The sequence below is a fragment of the Cervus elaphus genome, chromosome 5 (genome assembly GCF_910594005.1).
Source record: "Cervus elaphus chromosome 5, mCerEla1.1, whole genome shotgun sequence".
In the NCBI taxonomy this organism is placed as follows: domain Eukaryota; kingdom Metazoa; phylum Chordata; class Mammalia; order Artiodactyla; family Cervidae; genus Cervus; species Cervus elaphus.
The window spans coordinates 125,782,510-125,799,910 of record NC_057819.1 but is presented as its reverse complement, the minus strand read 5'-3'; the positions used below and the strand labels follow the sequence as shown (position 1 = coordinate 125,799,910).

General features: G+C 49.2%; 1 protein-coding gene across 6 annotated transcripts in view; it reads left to right on the top strand.

The window, feature by feature from the left end:
• Nucleotides 1–17,401, top strand: part of TNRC6C (trinucleotide repeat containing adaptor 6C) — a 114,497-nt gene that overhangs the window by 87,113 nt on the left and 9,983 nt on the right. For 4 of the 6 annotated variants that reach the window (XM_043905395.1, XM_043905392.1, XM_043905390.1 and 1 more), the window contains 10 exons: nucleotides 373–430; nucleotides 2,291–2,433; nucleotides 3,811–3,984; nucleotides 6,286–6,432; nucleotides 8,542–8,661; nucleotides 11,459–11,542; nucleotides 11,746–11,974; nucleotides 12,902–13,069; nucleotides 14,707–14,898; nucleotides 15,340–15,483. In XM_043905395.1, the coding sequence (XP_043761330.1) occupies nucleotides 373–430; nucleotides 2,291–2,433; nucleotides 3,811–3,984; nucleotides 6,286–6,432; nucleotides 8,542–8,661; nucleotides 11,459–11,542; nucleotides 11,746–11,974; nucleotides 12,902–13,069; nucleotides 14,707–14,898; nucleotides 15,340–15,483 (1,459 nt within the window). The remainder of the gene's footprint in view (nucleotides 1–372; nucleotides 431–2,290; nucleotides 2,434–3,810; nucleotides 3,985–6,285; nucleotides 6,433–8,541; nucleotides 8,662–11,458; nucleotides 11,543–11,745; nucleotides 11,975–12,901; nucleotides 13,070–14,706; nucleotides 14,899–15,339; nucleotides 15,484–17,401) is intronic. The other 2 variants (XM_043905393.1, XM_043905391.1) reach the window with 1 other exon arrangement.

Genomic DNA, 17,401 nt, shown 5'->3' with positions numbered 1-17,401 from the left:
GTTTTTTGGGGAAAAGTAGTCGACAACAGACACATCTGGAATCTGACTCTCACCGTGAGTCCCTGCGGCTGCCCTGGGAGAGGTCACCCTGCTGACTACAGAGTCAGTGACAGGACTCCCCTGGCAGTGGACATTCAGGGTTTAAAGTCTTCTTCCCTCTGAAAACCAATTCAATACGTTTTCTTGTGACAAAGATTTTTTATTTAGAAGACACTTGTCTCTAACCACAACCAGAAAAGTATTTCTGGTTCCTAAACGGAACAACGTCAAGTTACTGTCGATCATGTCCCTGCATTAACAGCGCTCGAGCTCTTTGCAAGCTTTTCATTCTGTTACCGCACCTCCTAATGAGAACTCCGCTTCCCTCCGCAGAGAGAGCCGGCTGAAGAGGCCTTGAAGAGCAACAACATGAATCTCGATCAGGCCATGAGTAAGTGCCAGGACGCACCTCGAGCACGCTTTGTTTTACAGATGCGCGTTTCTGAGTCTCAGTGTTCTGAGTCGTGGGTCAGTGGCTGAATACGTGCTCAAGAGACAGGGTCACCCACAGGGTGTACACCTGCCGCGGGGCCAGTCCTTCAGGACTGGTGGTCTCCGGGGACAGACGGCCAAGCACCACATGGAACCGTGTCTGCTTTTCCTGTTTCTTTTTTTTTTATTTTTCATTTCTGCAACAAATAGGTGAATTGATACTATCCTCATGTATTTTGAGGGGAGGAGATAGTGACCCTCTTAGAGAAAGGTGCTGGGGCCCCTTGCCCAGCTTCGTTCCTGCTGAGTGAGCCAAAGTACTAAACCAGGAAGTACTGAACCCTTGCTCCTTGGGGATATACGGGGATGAGGTTGTCCAAAGCCTCTGGCCACAGCATTTTTGTCAACCAGTCGATGCATTAACCTTGTTTTATGTGTGTTTCTGGGTTTGGAGGGCTGTGAGGAGGGTTAAGCTGTATTTTTTTTCCTTGCCTTTTCTTTAGTCTTTGGCCACACCCTGCAGCATGTGGGGTCTCAGTTCCCCGACTAGGAATCGAACCCACACCCCCTGGCAATGGAAGGCAGGGTCATAACTTACCACTGGACCGCCACAGGAAGTCCTGTGTTTCTGTGTAGTACATATTACTCATGAATAATCATATGCCAGCCATGTTTCTTTATAGTAAAACATTAGCTAAGAAGGGTGACCTGACCCTGGGTAATTAATAATGATCATAGATTTTGTTCACTTTTCGACTCACACCAGTGCCATAAGCTTTTAAAAAAAAAAAAAAAGATGCTTTTTTTAAAAAAAAGAAGTCATCTTGTGAGTCCTCATATTTATCTGCTTTCCATCTTTTCTGAAGCTTCATCTCACACTGTAGATGTTACTCTAGCTCCCTCCCTACAGGCTTACACACAGATGGTGACTGTCTCTCCCTGTTCTGGCTGCACCCCCTTGTTGCTCATCCGCAGCTGCTGAACAAGGCAGGCGCCATGCAACCTTATTGTGCTCAGGACATTGGCTTGGGGACCATGGGGACCATTGAAATGACCAACAGAAGGCAGAGAGATATCGAAAACCTGGCCCCACGTAGACCACGAGAAAGACACTTGTCCCTTTGTGAGAGCCTGAGCCAGGCGTGTGTGTGTGTCATCTGGGGTGCAGATTCTGCCCTGCCCTGCATGTGTCTGCAGATGACCAAAAAGCACCGCAAGTTTTGATGTGAGGCTACAAGTATATTTTAGCAAGTAGGTGAACTCACCAGCTCAGAATTCACAAATAACGGGGGTCAAACTTTATAATTGTATGCAAATGCCAGGTGTGTGGTGTCAGCTACCAGGACAGAGGGACCAGGTGTGGTCTGTAGGGAGTTAGTCCTGCCTCCTCAGAGCTGCGAGGCAGTGCCAAGCTCGAGGCAGCTGAACAGACACCAGTCTCTGAATCGAAGGGGCATAGGACAGACCTGTCTGGTTTGCGTTGCCGTGTCCCCAATGTCTGGGCAGGTCCTTGCAGCCGGAAGGGACTCAGCAGGTGGAAGTTGGTGGGTATAAGGTGGGACAGCTGGGGAAAGGCCCTCTTTGGGTAAAGGAGCAACAAGTCCCAGGGGAGAGGAAGGACCTAGCCCCCTTGGGGCAGAGGTGGCTGATACGGAGCAGGGGTCAGACCACAGCCTTCCACGATTGGCCCTGTCCTCTGGGGGGTGAAGGTCTTGACTCCTTCCCTGCAGTGTCGGCTGGCACCTATCTGTGCTCAGCATTCACAGCCGACCCCCTGGGCGTCTGGTTTCAAATGCCGCCTCTGTCTGCTGTGCCCCAGGCGCTCTGCTGGAAAAGAAGGTGGACGTGGACAAGCGTGGACTGGGAGTGACCGACTACAACGGGATGGTCACCAAGCCCCTTGGCTGCCGCCCACCGATCTCCAAAGAGTCTTCCGTGGACCGCCCCACCTTCCTTGACAAGGTATGAGTTTAGGTGGCTTTTTTGTTTGTTTTTAACAAGACGTGTTTTTCATTTTCACTGTGTTGGATTAGAAAGTTACTGGACTGTAATATTTAAGTGACTTTTACCCATTTTTATACTATATATGAATGTTTGACTCAAAAGAGGTAGTGTTATAAGTATTTCATATGATGTGATGAATAAAAATACTGAAATTGAAAACTGATTTTCATGCCAGTGGGTAAATTTGGCTGCTTGAATTTGTCCTGTAGACAGGAGGCATCAGATTTCTCTTTTATGGTCTTATGTGCACAGTTCTTCCCATTGGAAATGATGGATTGCATGTTTAATCTCAGAAGAAGGGTCTAGAAGTGGTTGGGCGTGGGCCTTGCTCGGATGAGCCGCTTCAGAAAACCCACAGGTGCAGGAAAATCACCTTAGATGTTTTAGCAAGTAGAGTCGCCGGTTCACTCCCCTCAGTATTGTCCTGCTTGGTGCCCCTTCTCCAGACTGGTGTGACCTCAGAGGGGAAACAGTGTCCTATTAAGCTCAGTCAAAATGTCTGACCTTGAAAAAAATAATAGAAGCAAGGAAAGACAACTCTAAAGCAAACAGACAGAAAAAGGAGGCTCACAGAAGAGGCGAGAGTTGGTCTCTGTTCTCAGATTAGCAGCGTCCCCCAACCAGAGCTCCGCGCAATGGAGTTCTCACTGTGCCCGGGGACATCGGCATTTCAGACAACAGTGACTCGTTCTTGACCGTACTTATTCTGCGGTATTATCAGGTGTTTATCTGAAATTCCAGTTTAACTCAGCATCCTGAATTTTTATTCGCTAAGTGTGGGACCTTGACTTGTTTTTGTACCTTTAAAATCTGAACTAATACTCTAGGCTTGATGTGAAGTTGGATGAGGTAAATTTACAAAGGACCTGATGCCTTAGTAAATGTAAAAAAAAACATCAGGTTTTTGTTTTATAATTTACCTTATTATTAGGTTAAGCCATGTGAAATCAAAAACAGATGAATGTCAGCAGATCTCAACCTAGTATATACCTAGAGCCTTGTTAGTAAGTTCTCAAAGGAGCCTGTTTGTTTGAAAACAGTTGTTAAAGTGTTTTCCAAGTAAGACTTACACTGTCTCTCTCCTGACTCCTACCCATAGGCAGGGCTGGTAGTGATGAGACTATGTAAGCTGTTATGTGTGTTTGTAAAATAATTGTTAAAATGAAAACAGCGTCTTAATCCTGTTTCTCTTTTTTCTTTTTCCCCTCTTCCTTTTGCCCATTTCTCCATCCTCTCGTCTACACGTTTTCGATCTTTTACTTCTTTATATTCATCCACATCCCTGTCTGCGTCCTGGGAACTTGTGCTTTGTGTGTGGACGGGCCCTGCCCACAGCTCACGCTTTCTTTCCCCAATCAGGATGGCGGCCTCGTGGAAGAGCCCACGACTTCACCATTTTTGCCTTCACCAAGCCTGAAGCTCCCCCTTTCCAACAGTGCACTCCCCAATCAGGCCCTGGGCGGGATTGCCTCAGGGCTGGGCATGCAAAACTTGAATTCTTCTAGACAGGTAAGGCTGCTGGCAGAGGCTCACTGGGGTCTTGTTTATGTGCCTTTAAATCAGTGTATTTGAGACATGAACTTGGTCTTTAATTAATACCCAGATGTGAAAATACCACTGAACGTGTAAAGGGAACTGAGCTATGACAAGGATTTCCTTTCAAGTGACGTACTGCTGTCAAGAAATGAATCCAATTCTAGAAATTTAACCATGTTACAGGAAACGCTTTCAAAATTATTTCTACATGTAACTGAAATGTGTTTGAGTTCAACACCCTTGGTCCTAACGTGCTGCTCGTGACGTGACGCGGGTTACAGAGCGGTCTTTAGCTGCTGGATCTAGTCACAGATCCAGGCAGTGCTGTTCTGTCTCTCCTGACCGTGGACACCTTAAATGCATTATTAATCTGCAGGAAAACGCCATACTCTCCCTTTTCCCCCGAAGTAGAGATGACACCTCCTGCAGGTTCTCAGTGGTTTTCAGAGTGATTTTGGCATCGTTCCTTGCCTTTGACACTTGTGGAAAAGGTGCAAGTCACTGTCAGATGTCCCTGAGGCAGGACCTGGGGTTTTGAACGATGGCCGCCTTGTGTCACTTCTCTCCCCTGGGATGAAGTGACATGAAAGCAAGTGCATGTCCTTCCCGTCCCTGGAACTGTCCTTGATTTCCTCCCGGTTGAGGCTCACACCACACACAGCTCTGAGCCTTCTCTTCCAGCAATGCTGTGAGGTTGGGGGTGGCCAAGGCCAGTTCTCAGCGCACCCCAGTCCACGAATCCCCGCTGCCGTCTCATGTTGCTCATGAGGCTCACCAGTCAGCAGTGGAGGTTTTCAGCTGCCACTGGGGACTCAGAGGCCAGGCCAGCGGCCCCGAGAGTCAGATAACTCAGCCAGGAGACAGAAAGAAGCACTCAATATCGTTTCTGTATTTAACACAACAAACTCACCGACCTGAATTTGTGCATGTATTCAGTTTCAGGTCTTGTTGAACTCAGAACTATTTCCTTTTGGAAAATGTCTTCTCTCCGGTTAGTGATCCCTGCCCATTACCCCAGCACAGAAGGTGCCTGTATGCGCTTGCGTGCAGGTCTCCTGCGGGGCTCAGTATTCCTGCAGCGCCCTTGAACATGATGGGCTTGTCGTAGGTCACCTAAAACCAGCTCTGAGTGGCTTCTGTGATTTAAAGATGTAGGCAAGCTTTGCAGATGGATTTTCTGTCATCTGTACCCGATTTGAAAAGCATTTCTTCTTTTTTTTTTAACTTCTTATTTCATTTTGGAGTATAGATGATTAACAATGTTGTGGTAGTTTCAGGTGGACAGCAGAGGGGCTCGGGCATGCATATGCATGTATCCATTCTCCTCCCAGCCCCCCTCCTGACCAGACTGCCACGTAAGATTGAGCAGAGTTCCCTGTGCTACACAGCTGGTCCTTGCTGGTTATCCGTTTTGCTCATGGCAGCGTGTACATACCCATCCCAAGCTCCCTGAATATCCTTTCCCCCAGTCCTTCTTCTCAGCAGCCATAAGTGAACAGTACTTCTCTTTCACTTTTTGGATCATGGGGCTTTTGGTGGAAAAGAAATGTCACTTATATTGAAAATCATGATCTTAATCTGTATCTTCTCTTTTTTTTTTTTGAGTGTGTATTGTGTTTTTTTTTAATGTATTTATTTTTTAATTGGAAGATAATTGCTTTACAATGTTATGTTGGTTTCTGCCATACATCAACATGAATCAGCCATAGAGACACATATGTTCCCTCCCACTTGAACCACCCACCTCATCCCACCCCATCTGGGTTGTCACAGAGCACCAGGTTAAGCTCCCCGTGTCATATAGCAACTTCTCATTAGCTGTCTGTCTTACACATGGTAATGTATATATTTCTATGCTACTCTGTCAATTCATCCCACCATTTCCTGCTCCCACTGTGTCCATAAGTCTGTGAATAGCACTTCTTTATTTTTTAAGTCCCATCAGTTTAATAATAATAATAATACTAACAAAAATGGAAGACAGAGGGGGCAGGAAAGAGACCTCTGGGGCAGGGGCATGGGAGCCCTGCTCATGGCACCAGGCCTGGCCACTGGGCCCTTGGTATTGCTGTTGCTATGAGCTCAGGGGGCAGCAATTGTCCTGTGGGGGCCTCCCCTCACCTGGGTCGAGGACCCTTCTGGGACGTGCTGTGGACAGCCCTTGTTCAGCCTTCCCTCTGGTGCGAGTTGCGCGTGGCAGGAAGCAGGTGCAGTTTTGCCCCCCTGCCTGCTCCCGCAGCGACGGTGTAACCACCCCTCCCTCCCCGTCCGCAGACACCGAGTGGCAATCTGGGCATGTTTGGCAGCAGCGGAGCAGCGCCCGCCAGGACCATGCAGCAGCCGCCGCAGCCGCCCGTGCCGCCCCTGAGCTCCTCCCAGCCCAGTCTCCGTGCTCAAGTGCCTCAGTTTCTATCCCCTCAGGTCAGACCGGCGCCCGCGGCGCAGGGAGAGCGGGCAGCCCTCGCGTGTGCTCGTGTGCACCCGTCCCCCAGACCCCCCTGCCCTGGGGGGAGGCATGCCCAGACCCCTCCCCAAGGGCCGGCCTCCTGCTCTCAGAGCACTCGGGCCAGTGGCATGCACCAGTGCCTGGGCGTCTGTTCTGCTCGCGACAAGATTATTCAGATGGACCCACCGAGTTGCCCTAGACTGGTGGGGGAGCAAGGTGGTGAGGGAAATAGCTTAGGATGTAAAAGAAACTTCTTAGATTCAATGAAGGACTGAGTAATGCTTCAGTGACAGACTAAACAGGACAACATAGAATAGTACCTATGTTACAGACTGTTAAGTTTATTCTTTAAAAAAAAAGCAAACAGAATTCAGAAAATGGATATTGTTGTTTTTTGTAGCTATAAAGCATAGTGTCAACTTTTCTCATGATAATACCGTTTACTTTTAGAACATTCCATTATTCTAGACTTTGGACTAGAGGTTTTAATTATAATGTTACAGTCCTTATTACACCTTATAAGAAGGCTCAATAATAGACTAAATGGTAAGTCATAGAATTTGATCCCCGGGTCGGGAAGATTCCTTGGAAAAGAAAATGGCAGCCCACTTCAGTATTAATGCCTGGGAAATCCCACAGACAGAGGGAGCTTGGCAGGCTACAGTCCATGGGGTCGCAAAGAATCAGACACAACTTAGCAAATAAACCACCACCACCACAGTTATTACGCTATAATTGTTTGACCTGAAATCTATGCACCTAGTTGAGATGGCTGAAATCTGGGTAAAAGAATAGTTAAATTTTGTAAACAGAATATACTCTTAAGATACACTCTTTAGCCACTACAACAAATACAGACCCTGAAATACAGACCCTCAGGCAAGACAGACAGGTACTTCTTGCCCAGGCAGCAGTGCAGAAAGCACCAGCTCTGCCTCAGCCACATCCCAGGAGGAAGAAAGACAAGAGACAGACGCCTTCCACTCACATCCCACTACCTGGACTTAGTGACTCAGCTGCCCCAGCGAAGGGGTGGGAGGAGAGAGGGGCCTGGAGGCAGAGTGTGGCCTTCCCCAGACTCTGCAAACCAGCGTGTCCTGAATGTCACTCATCTGTGTGCCTTCCTTTCAAGCAAAGGCTCTTAATGTGTTTTCTCTAAGTTGACTTGCCTTCTTAGTTAGATAAATTTATTCCTGAAACTTTACATGTCCGTCATAAATAGAAAAATCAACATTTTCCTAATACATGTTAGATGACTATAAAAGTAAAAGATGCCCTTCCATGTACTACCTAAGACCACCTTGTGTAAACGTTATGATAAATGTACAAAGCACGTGTCGGGGCGCCCTGAGCTGGCCAGTGCCAGGCCCCTGACAGTGCAGAGCAGCAAGTTCCTGGTGAGCAGGGAGGAAGAGTCAGTCCTGACGGTCGTGACAGTCACGATCAGGGCTGGCAGGTCACACGAGCCCTGTGCCACATGGAGCCTGGGCATTTGGGCCCCCCAAGAGGAATGTCTTGGGGTCCCACAAACAGGGAGAGACCACTGCCTGAGCAGGTGAACTTGAGGAGGGGTCGTTGCCCACCCTGCAACGAGGACCCTCTGGTCAGGTGGTGGTGCAGCCATCTACCAAGCTCCCACGGGGACCGGTCCCAGGTGCCTGTGTGCCTCGGACTTCCTCCCGGGAAGGCATGGCGAAGTGAGTGTGCCTTCACTGTCCCCAGGCCTTGAATGATGCCTGCTCGTTTTCACTTCAACAGAAGACAAAATCAGCAACCGACAGGAGGAACCCAGGACCTTAGAGCATTAATCTGCAACTAAATTATTTGGAGGAAGACATCTCTTTCTTGCCTTCTGTCACTCCCTCCTTCCTTTCCTCCCTTCCTTTCTTCCTTCTACATTCTCCACTAAAACATGCTAACTACTGATGTTGGAATGTCTGTAAATATTTTAATGGCTTTTGAAGTTCAGTCATGAGACAAATACAATTGTCATTTAATCAGTCAGTTTTGAATCTTGAAAAACTACACAGACAAACAAATGTTTGATTAGAGTTCATGTCTAATGGTGCATTTTGTGTTAACAGGTTCAAGCACAGCTTTTGCAGTTTGCAGCAAAAAACATTGGTCTCAACCCTGCACTATTAACCTCGCCAATTAATCCTCAGCATATGACGATGTTGAACCAGCTCTATCAGCTGCAGCTGGTGAGTCAGGATAGATCTGCTCAGGTTGTAGGACGTGGGAAGGGCATTCTCCACACATTCACTGGCATGAGCCAGAACATGCACACCAGCTGATAAATGTAGTTACTTTAATGCTCATCTTCACATCAGGGAATGTCACTGAGACTTTCATGAAGTTGGTAAACTATTAAAAGCATTAGGGGACTTCCCTGGTGGTCCGGTGGCTAAGATTCCAAGCTCCCAGTGCAGGGGGCTTAGGTTCAATCCCTGGTCAGGGAGCTAGAGCCCACATGCCACAACTAAGAGTTCAAATGCTGAAACTTAAAAGAAAAAAAAAAAATCGCACGTGTTGCAACAAAGATTGAGGATCCTATGTGTCACAGCTAAGACCCCACGCAGCCAAATAAATAGGATAATATTTTATTAAATAAATTAAAGATTTAGGAAGTTCTTCACTCAAGGGCATTTCCACTAAGCTTTGTGACTTCTTCGGCCCCTTCGTGATCAGTCTCCCACATCTGACAATCAAGCACGTCTGTTAGCACTCAGCCAGCCTTTCTCATCTGAACACGGAACCAGCAAATCACTTCCTGGTTTTTGGCTAAATTCTTCTGAGGATGATATACATAAATACCATTCTAGAAGCAAAAGACAAGTTACTTCATTATGTACAGTATCTGCCTCAGAGATTAGGACTTAATTCTCTCAGAATCCCTCTTGAGAAAGGCTGATGTAGCCTAATACTTCTTGAGAGTTTTATAGTTTAACATACGTTGTATTTTTAATTTTCAACAGGCTTTGCTTTTGCCATGAAACACCATGGCATTGTATGCCTCGATGCATCCTGAATTTATATTCCCTGAAGGACCCAGTGTTTGTTTTTTTCTTTAATATGTTGACACCTGATTTGTTTAGACATCTTGTCCAACAGCTTCATCTCGTAGAAAATTATCAGGAGTCATGAAGGAAGAAAAGAAAAGGCTCCAAGAGACAAAACCATGATGTCAGCCTTTCCTTATAGGGGAACCTTTCCTTACAGGGTCAGGCTCTCAGTCCTGACCCTTTAGCATTTGTTAGACACACTTCTGACCAGTCTGCGTGTCTGGTTCCAGGTAGTGGCCAGGTAGGGTGTGAGTGTCCTGGACAAGACGCAATGAAGTACCCAACGCCCTGGGCGTGGGTTCCAGGCCATGACTGGACTTCATTCAGAAAAGGGAGCCTTGGGGACTTCCCTGGTGGTCCAGTGGTTAAGACTTTGCTTTCCAATGCAGAGGATGCACGTTTGATCCCTTGTGGGGGAGCTAAGATCCCACATGCCTCATGACCAACGTAAAACAGAAACAATATTTTAACAGATCCAATAAAGACTTTTTAAAAATGGTCCACATCAAAAAAAAGATAAAGTAGCCTCATGGACTGTGGTGTAAGGCCCCGGGGCCATCAGTGCCAGGAAGGGACCGCTGACCTCAGGGGAGGACAGGGAGCAGCCAAGAAGCATGTGTGGTGTTCAGCACTCCTCCTGCAGAAGAGAGCAGCGCCCTCCTCCTGGGTGCACTGCAGGACGGCTGGACTCTGACCTGAGGCTGAGCTCATTCTAGACAGTACTGACGTTCTGGAATCCCTTATTCATAATTTTTATTGGCCCCTGTAATGTAAAAGACACCAAGAAAGTATTGAAGTATGTTTACATTTCATGTGTTCCATTTTAAAAATAGTGTATGGCATTTTAACATTTTTTCCCAGAAAAATTGGTGAAATGATGTTTTATGCATCCTAAGGTTAAGCTTTAGAGCCTGTAAGGATTCAGCTAAGCATTTTATTCTTCTGATTTATGGATTAATGAGGCTTCTCTCGTAGTACAATCTGTACTTCTATTTGGATCCTATCTCAATAAATCCTGTTGCCCCAAATGTCCCCCAAAAATCCATGCTGTAAGGAAGAAAATTTGCCATATTCAGCCAACTTTTGAAACAAAGGATCCAGCCTTCTGCATCGTTGTGGGAAGACTCTCTGATGACCGTTCTCACCAGCTTTGTGGCCGGAGTCAGGGTGGTGGAAGTGCCGCAAGCCTGGATTTCAGGCTCCCTGTGGACGGAGACCACACACAGCTCCTGGTTATAAGCTTATGAGCTGCGCTGTCTGGGGCTGCCGCTCAGCACTGTCCTGCCACACTGTCTGAACCATTCTGGACACCTGGCGTCTTTATAAGGAAGAAAAAACCTTTTTCCCCCTCATTTCTTTTAGTTTGTATGAATCAAGCAGAAGAATTTTGATCTCTTCATTAACTGAAAAATAGTTTGCTGACAGACCTCACTACCAGCCCTAAACAGAGGTGCTGACTGAGTCACTTTTTAACGTCTGTGCAGTGGAAAGGTTTTGGAGGACTTCCCTGGTGGTCCAGTGGATAAGAATCTGCCTGCCAATGCAGGGCACACGAGTTTGAGTCCCTGGTCCGCGAAGATCTCACATGCCTCAGGGCAGCTACGCCCGTACGCCACAGCTGCTGAGCCCAAGCGCCTAGAACCCGTGCTCTGCAACAAGAGAAGCCCCCACAGCGCGAAGCCTGGGCCCTGCAGCTAGAGAAAGCTCGCACGTAGCAATGAAGACGCAGCACAGCCAAAATAAATAAACACTTGAAAAAAAAGGTTTTAGAAAAAAAAGACATGTTCCTTTTTGAAAATGCCTCGCAATATGCTCAAACTGCATGGTCAGGGGACCGACGAATCTGGGCCATTTTTCCCTTAAACTAATGTACAGAAGTCAAACCCCTTGTTGGTGGCTGTCTTGCAGTCTGCTGACGGTTCTCTGCCATCCACAGGCATACCAACGTTTACAGATCCAGCAGCAGATGCTACAGGCCCAGCGGAACGTTTCCGGACCCATGAGACAACAGGAGCAGCAAGTAGGGGCCCCCGGACGGCAGAGCCGGGTCGCTGGCCGCCCCCTCCCCTGACCTTGTTACGCTGTCACTGATGATGGCTCTGACATGCAGCCTCCCCTTTGGAAAGCCCCCCGGGGTCACCTGGGTTGGGGCGGAGGTGGGCCCAGGCGCCCCCCGCCCCCAGCCCCGCTGACTGCGTGTCATTCCCTGCCCCTGCCCCGCAGGTTGCGCGCACAATCACTAACCTGCAGCAGCAGATCCAGCAGCACCAGCGCCAGCTGGCCCAGGCCCTGCTCGTGAAGCCGCCGCCCCCGCCACCCCTGTCTCTGCACCCCTCTGCAGGCAAATCAGCCCTGGACAGCTTCCCGCCCCACCCCCCGGCCCCCGGGCTCCCCGAGCTGCAGACCAAAGAGCAGCAGTCTTCACCCAGCACCTTCGCCCCCTACCCTCTCGGTGAGTCGGGGCCTGCGTGCGCCCACCGCGTGCCGTTCTAGCAGAACCCGAGCGAGGCTGTCTCAGGGCTCCTTCCAAGGGAGGGGCTCGCTGTCCACGCAGAGCATGGGTTCTGTTGGGCCTAGGGGTGTTTTCAGCATAAAATTTCTGAAGATATTTCCAGCGGGAGCCCCAGCCCAAGCTCACCCCCCCTGTGGTAGAATCTGCACTTTGTTAAATATTTGGCCATGAATTAAGACTTAGATTGCGGAGAAGGCAATGGCAACCCACTCCAATGTTCTTGCCTGGAAAATCCCATGGACAGAGGAGCCTGGTAGGCTGCAGTCCATGGGGTCGTGAAGAGTCGGACGTGACTGAGCAACTTCACTTTCACTTTGCACTTTCATGCATTGGAGAAGGAAATGGCACCCCACTCCAGTGTTCTTGCCTGGAGAATCCCAGGGACGGGGAAGTCTGGTGGGCTTCCGTCTATGGGGTCGCGCAGAGTCGGACACAACTGAAGTGACTTAGCAGCAGCAGGATTAGTGTTCTCATAGCCCCCCCACCCCCGGGACTGGCGCCCTCCTCCCACATCTAGCACCTTGGCCCATGCTGGTTAGCACCGTGGTGCTGTTTTGTAGCGTGTCCCCCAGCCCTGGGGGCTGGGGCGAGAGCTTCATCATCCCTGCAGGTGGGGGCTGCCATGTAAGTTATTTTTGTACATGTTCAGTGTGGGTTCTGTGGCCTCTCCCCTTACCCTCAGGTCCACCCTATGAATTGTACAGAACGTGGCTGTTGAATTTAGGACTGTCCTTGCCTTTATACACATTAAACATATGTGAATCTTCAAAAAAAATAAAAGACTTAGATTGCTTCTCTAGGAGAGCTTTAGACAGTAATCATTTTGGAGGAAGAGCAGACGTATCCTAATAGTGCTTTTCTCTTTAGCCGGACTAAACCCAAACATGAATGTCAGCAGCATGGACATGCCTAGTGGTTTGTCAGTGAAGGACCCGTCTCAGTCCCAGTCACGCCTCCCTCAATGGACTCACCCCAACCCGATGGATAACTTACCCGGTGCTGCTTCTCCGCTCGACCAGAACCCCAGCAAGCATGGTACGTCCGAGCTGAGGAGCCCCGTAGTCTGGCCACGTCTGTTCTCCTTGCTCATCTTCCTCATTTCGTTACGTGTGTGTGTGTGTGTGTGTGTGTGTGTGTGTGTGCGTGTGTGGGTGCACATACACACGCGCATGCTCAATCATGTCCACCTCTTTGCAACCCCATGGACTGTAGGCCACAAGGCTCCTCTGTCTGTGGAATTTCCCAGGCAGGAGTACTAGAGTGGGTTGCCGCTTCCTCCTTCAGGGGGTCTTCCAGACCCAGGGATCGAACCCATGTCTCTCGTGTCCCCTACATTGGCAGGTGGATTCCTAACCACTGTGCCACCTGGGAAGCCCTTTGTTCTTACACTACATTTCTATTCTGAGAATTCAGCGCTGAAATCTGAACAGAAAATATTTCAAAAGGCCAAGCCAAACAAACATGGAGATACAGAGTATTGGTGACCAAAGGGGAAGGGGTGAGTGGAAAGGGGATGAACTGTGTGGCAGTGGGTGGAAACCAAGAGTTGGTGGTGAGCATCCTGTGATGTGGACAGAAGTTGAAATGCAGTGTCATGGTCGTGAAACTTAGATAATGTTAGAAACCAGTGTTACCTCAGTAAGGTAATAGAGAAAGAAGCCTGGCGGGCTACAGTCCATTGGTTCTGAAGAGTCGGACATGACTTAGCAACTAACCAACAACAATATATCTTTCATTCATTAGAGTATATGAGACCCTATCTAGTCAATGACCAAATCTCTTGAAGCCTCAACTTTTACGCCTTAGCTACTAACTGAGAAGTAATTGAAAGTGCCCCAGAGCAGCAAAGAATACAGGTCATGGCTGCACACTTGTAACGTATATCTGTATCTTCAACCAAAAATTTGTCTGAAGGATATTTTTTTTCAATAAAATGATTAAATGCAATAGGAAAATCTAATGCTTAGAAAAGATAAAAAGCAAAAATGCTAATAACCATGGAATTCCCTGGAGGTCCAGTGGTTAGAACTGGACACATTCACTGTCTGGGCCCAGGTTCAATTCTTGGTCCAGGAACTAAGATCCCACAAGCTGCTCAGCCAAAAAAAAAAAAAAAAAAGAAAATGCTAATAACCATAGGCGGTGATCTCACTGTTAAGCATTGAATTTAGCTCTTAATTTGCTGGTAGCATAAAAAACAAAGGAAATTTGATAGGGAACATAATTCTCTTGATATAAAGCACTCTAAAAAGAAAAAATTCTCCCTGATGATTAGTTCTACAGGAAAATTATCACATGCTATCTGGGTACTTTCCTTGGAGGAGAGCGCTCAGTCGCCCAGGGAGGTAGGGTTAGGCCTCCAAGGCCACACAGAGGCCAGCAGATGAGGGGACGGATGCGGACAACAGCAAGGACAGCAGCTGACCACGGACGCTCACTGGTTGTCCCCAGAGAGCCCCGCCATGGTGTGGGTGTGCATTTATCGAGAATTCCCAATGACAAACTGAAGGAGTTCTTAAAGAGTGTGTCTTTCCAGGTCGAGTCTGGGCTGGCTGAAACAGGCACTTCCCCTGGAGAGTGCTGGCCGCAGGGAGGCTGGCGGGGGGCAAGGCCCAGCCCAGGGGCCGGGGTGCCCTGTTCACGCCGCTCTTTGTTTCCTGCCCTCCCTCCAGGTGCTATCCCTGGAGGTCTGAGCATCGGGCCTCCAGCCAAGTCCTCCATCGACGACTCCTACGGCCGGTACGATTTAATCCAGAGCAGCGAGTCACCAGCCAGCCCTCCTGTAGCTGTTCCCCATAGCTGGTCACGTGCCAAATCCGACAGTGATAAAATCTCAAATGGCTCCAGCATCAACTGGCCCCCAGGTAAGAGCGTGCAGCGGTTCCGTGCGGCAGCAGGGCTCGAGCCAAGCCCGAGAGAGTGATGAGGCCCGAAAGAAGCCAGGACCCAAGCTCAGGATCCTGGGAGCACGAACCCCACGTCTCTGGCGTTTTCACTGGCAGTCCCTTCACAGATAAATCGCGGGTGTCGTTGGCATCACAGGCTCTTCTGTAGCCCTCAGATCCGTGGAGGAGAGGTGGGGAGGGATTGCTGCGTTCCGTCCACTCAGAGTGTGTCCAGGCGTCATGCTCCCGTGTGAGCACTCTTTTGGTTTAGTTCTGATACTTCGTTTGCTCCGAAGGGCTGATGCTTTACTGAAGGAAGTCTAAAGTGTGCCTCTAAATTAGCAGACTGTAAACATTTCCGTAAATTGTCACGAAGCAACACGAAGGTGCTCTAATACCCACATGTTTGGAATTTTTCAGAATTCCATCCTGGAGTTCCCTGGAAAGGACTTCAGAACATAGATCCGGAGAATGACCCCGACGTCACTCCTGGAAGTGTCCCCACCGGGCCCACCATCAACACCACCATACAGGATGTCAACCGCTACCTCCTCAAGAGTGGAGGTGAGGGGGTGCCCCGTCAGCATCTGTGTGATGGTCTCTGTGCAGGCGTTCTGCTCCGGGGCAGCGGGCGGCTGTGGGAGGTGAGGCGGGGGCATGTCAGGCACGTCTGATGGGAACCCTCTCTCGCCATCAGATGCAGCGTAAGGAGAAGTTGCCTAGTGCTTATGGGAAAATGGAGATAGCTTTGGGCTCCGTGGCCCTGCTGGATTTATTACTACACCGTGCTTATACACCCTGTGTTATAAAATAACAATGTTAGCCATCAAGCTTTTTAAGGAAAAGGTTTCCACTTGACATCTCTTTGAACTGGAAGTGAATTGGCCATTTACTCATCCATCTCAGCCAATTTTTCCTTTCCTCAAAACGTCTGGTAAAAAGACTGAAGTCATGCCCCAGGACCTTTTTCCTGGCACAAACGCCTAAAGCTATAACGCTTGGCACACCCTGTTTAGGCTTGAGGATCCAGTTAGCGGAAGTGATGAGCTGAGCCATGAGGTTACAGAACATAAACGCAGATCCAGTTGCAGAACTGAGGAGGGCGGTAGCTGGCCTTCCCTGGAGGCCTGCAGGTGAAGGTGCTCTGTGAGTGCCCCTGCTGACAGACCTCCCTCCTCAGCGTTCTAGTAGCAGAAAGAATAGCCAGCTCACCCGAGATGCTCAGCACTAGCAAGGCCACTCGGGTATTTCCCAAAACGTTAGTTTAGGTTTCCGGCTAACATATGGCCTGTGGGGAGAGGCCTCCTTGTCAGTGGTTCTTTGAAGTGATAGGATTCCACGCATGCCTGTGGCTCAGGTTGGAGGGCAGCGTAGACCTCCGCCTTCCCATCTAGTGCAGGGCATTCCTGTGGCGAGGCAGCAGTGTCTCAGCAGGGCAGTTGCAGGCCTCCCTGCGGCTGGGGACGGATGAGTGAGGCAGAGGGGCTCGAGGCTATGGGACCTGGAGCCTGTTTGAGGTGGTGGGGGTCAGCACCCCTCAGGAAGCTGCGTGTGGCTGCAGGGCTGTGCCGAGCGAAGGGGTGACTCGGTGTGTTTGGGCTTGTGGAGGGTGGGTGAACATGCCCACCCGGGCAGAAGACCTTAGAAAGAGTCAAGGCTGCTCGGCGCAGAGTGGAGCTTCCTGGCCGGTGTCCAGTGCCAGCCCAAGGTCCCCGGCACCTGGGGCATGCAGGCCACCTCCGCCTTTGCACGCATGTGCCGTGATGCAACACAGACGTCCTGGAGGGCAGGGGAGTCCTGAGGGCAGAGGGAAGCTACGCCTCCAGGGCCCTGGCAGAAATGGGACGTCAGCGGGACAGAGCATCTAGTGGCCCTGTGTGACCCAAGGGCGAGTCCCAGGCAGCTCCACCACAAGACCAGGCCTCGCCCGGGAAAGGGCCCCCACCTCCTGGTGTTATCTGAGAGGAGGGAGAGGAGGAGCGCATCTCTATGTAGAACCTGTTACAGAAAGCCCCACGGCCACAGGGCTAGGAGTAAACGGCCACAGCCAGACCCCGCTGACCGCCTCTCTCTGGGACCCACTTGTGCTCCCCGCACACGAGGGGCTTCAGGCACCCCAGGGACTGAGCTCGCTCAGGGCCCAGCCACAAAGGGCTGCCGTATTCTTGAGTGATTAGCTTAATCTAAAATACAGAGGGGAAAAAAATTGAGAAAATATGCCCTGGAAGGAAAAAGAGTAAGAAATGCCACTAACCTCTTTGATGTTGGCTTATTTATTTTACATAGTTCTTAATGGAATTTTCTGTTTTCTTTTATTGAGTACCTAAGATGTTGGAGTTTTATTTACATTTTTGGTTTTTATTTTCATTGGTGTTAAGCTCTGATTCGGTATTAAAAATTCAGGTTAGCTCCATATTTGTTTGGATGTTATTTATAGTGCTAACCATTATGAGGTGAATATTAGCCAGATGGTAAAATGCAG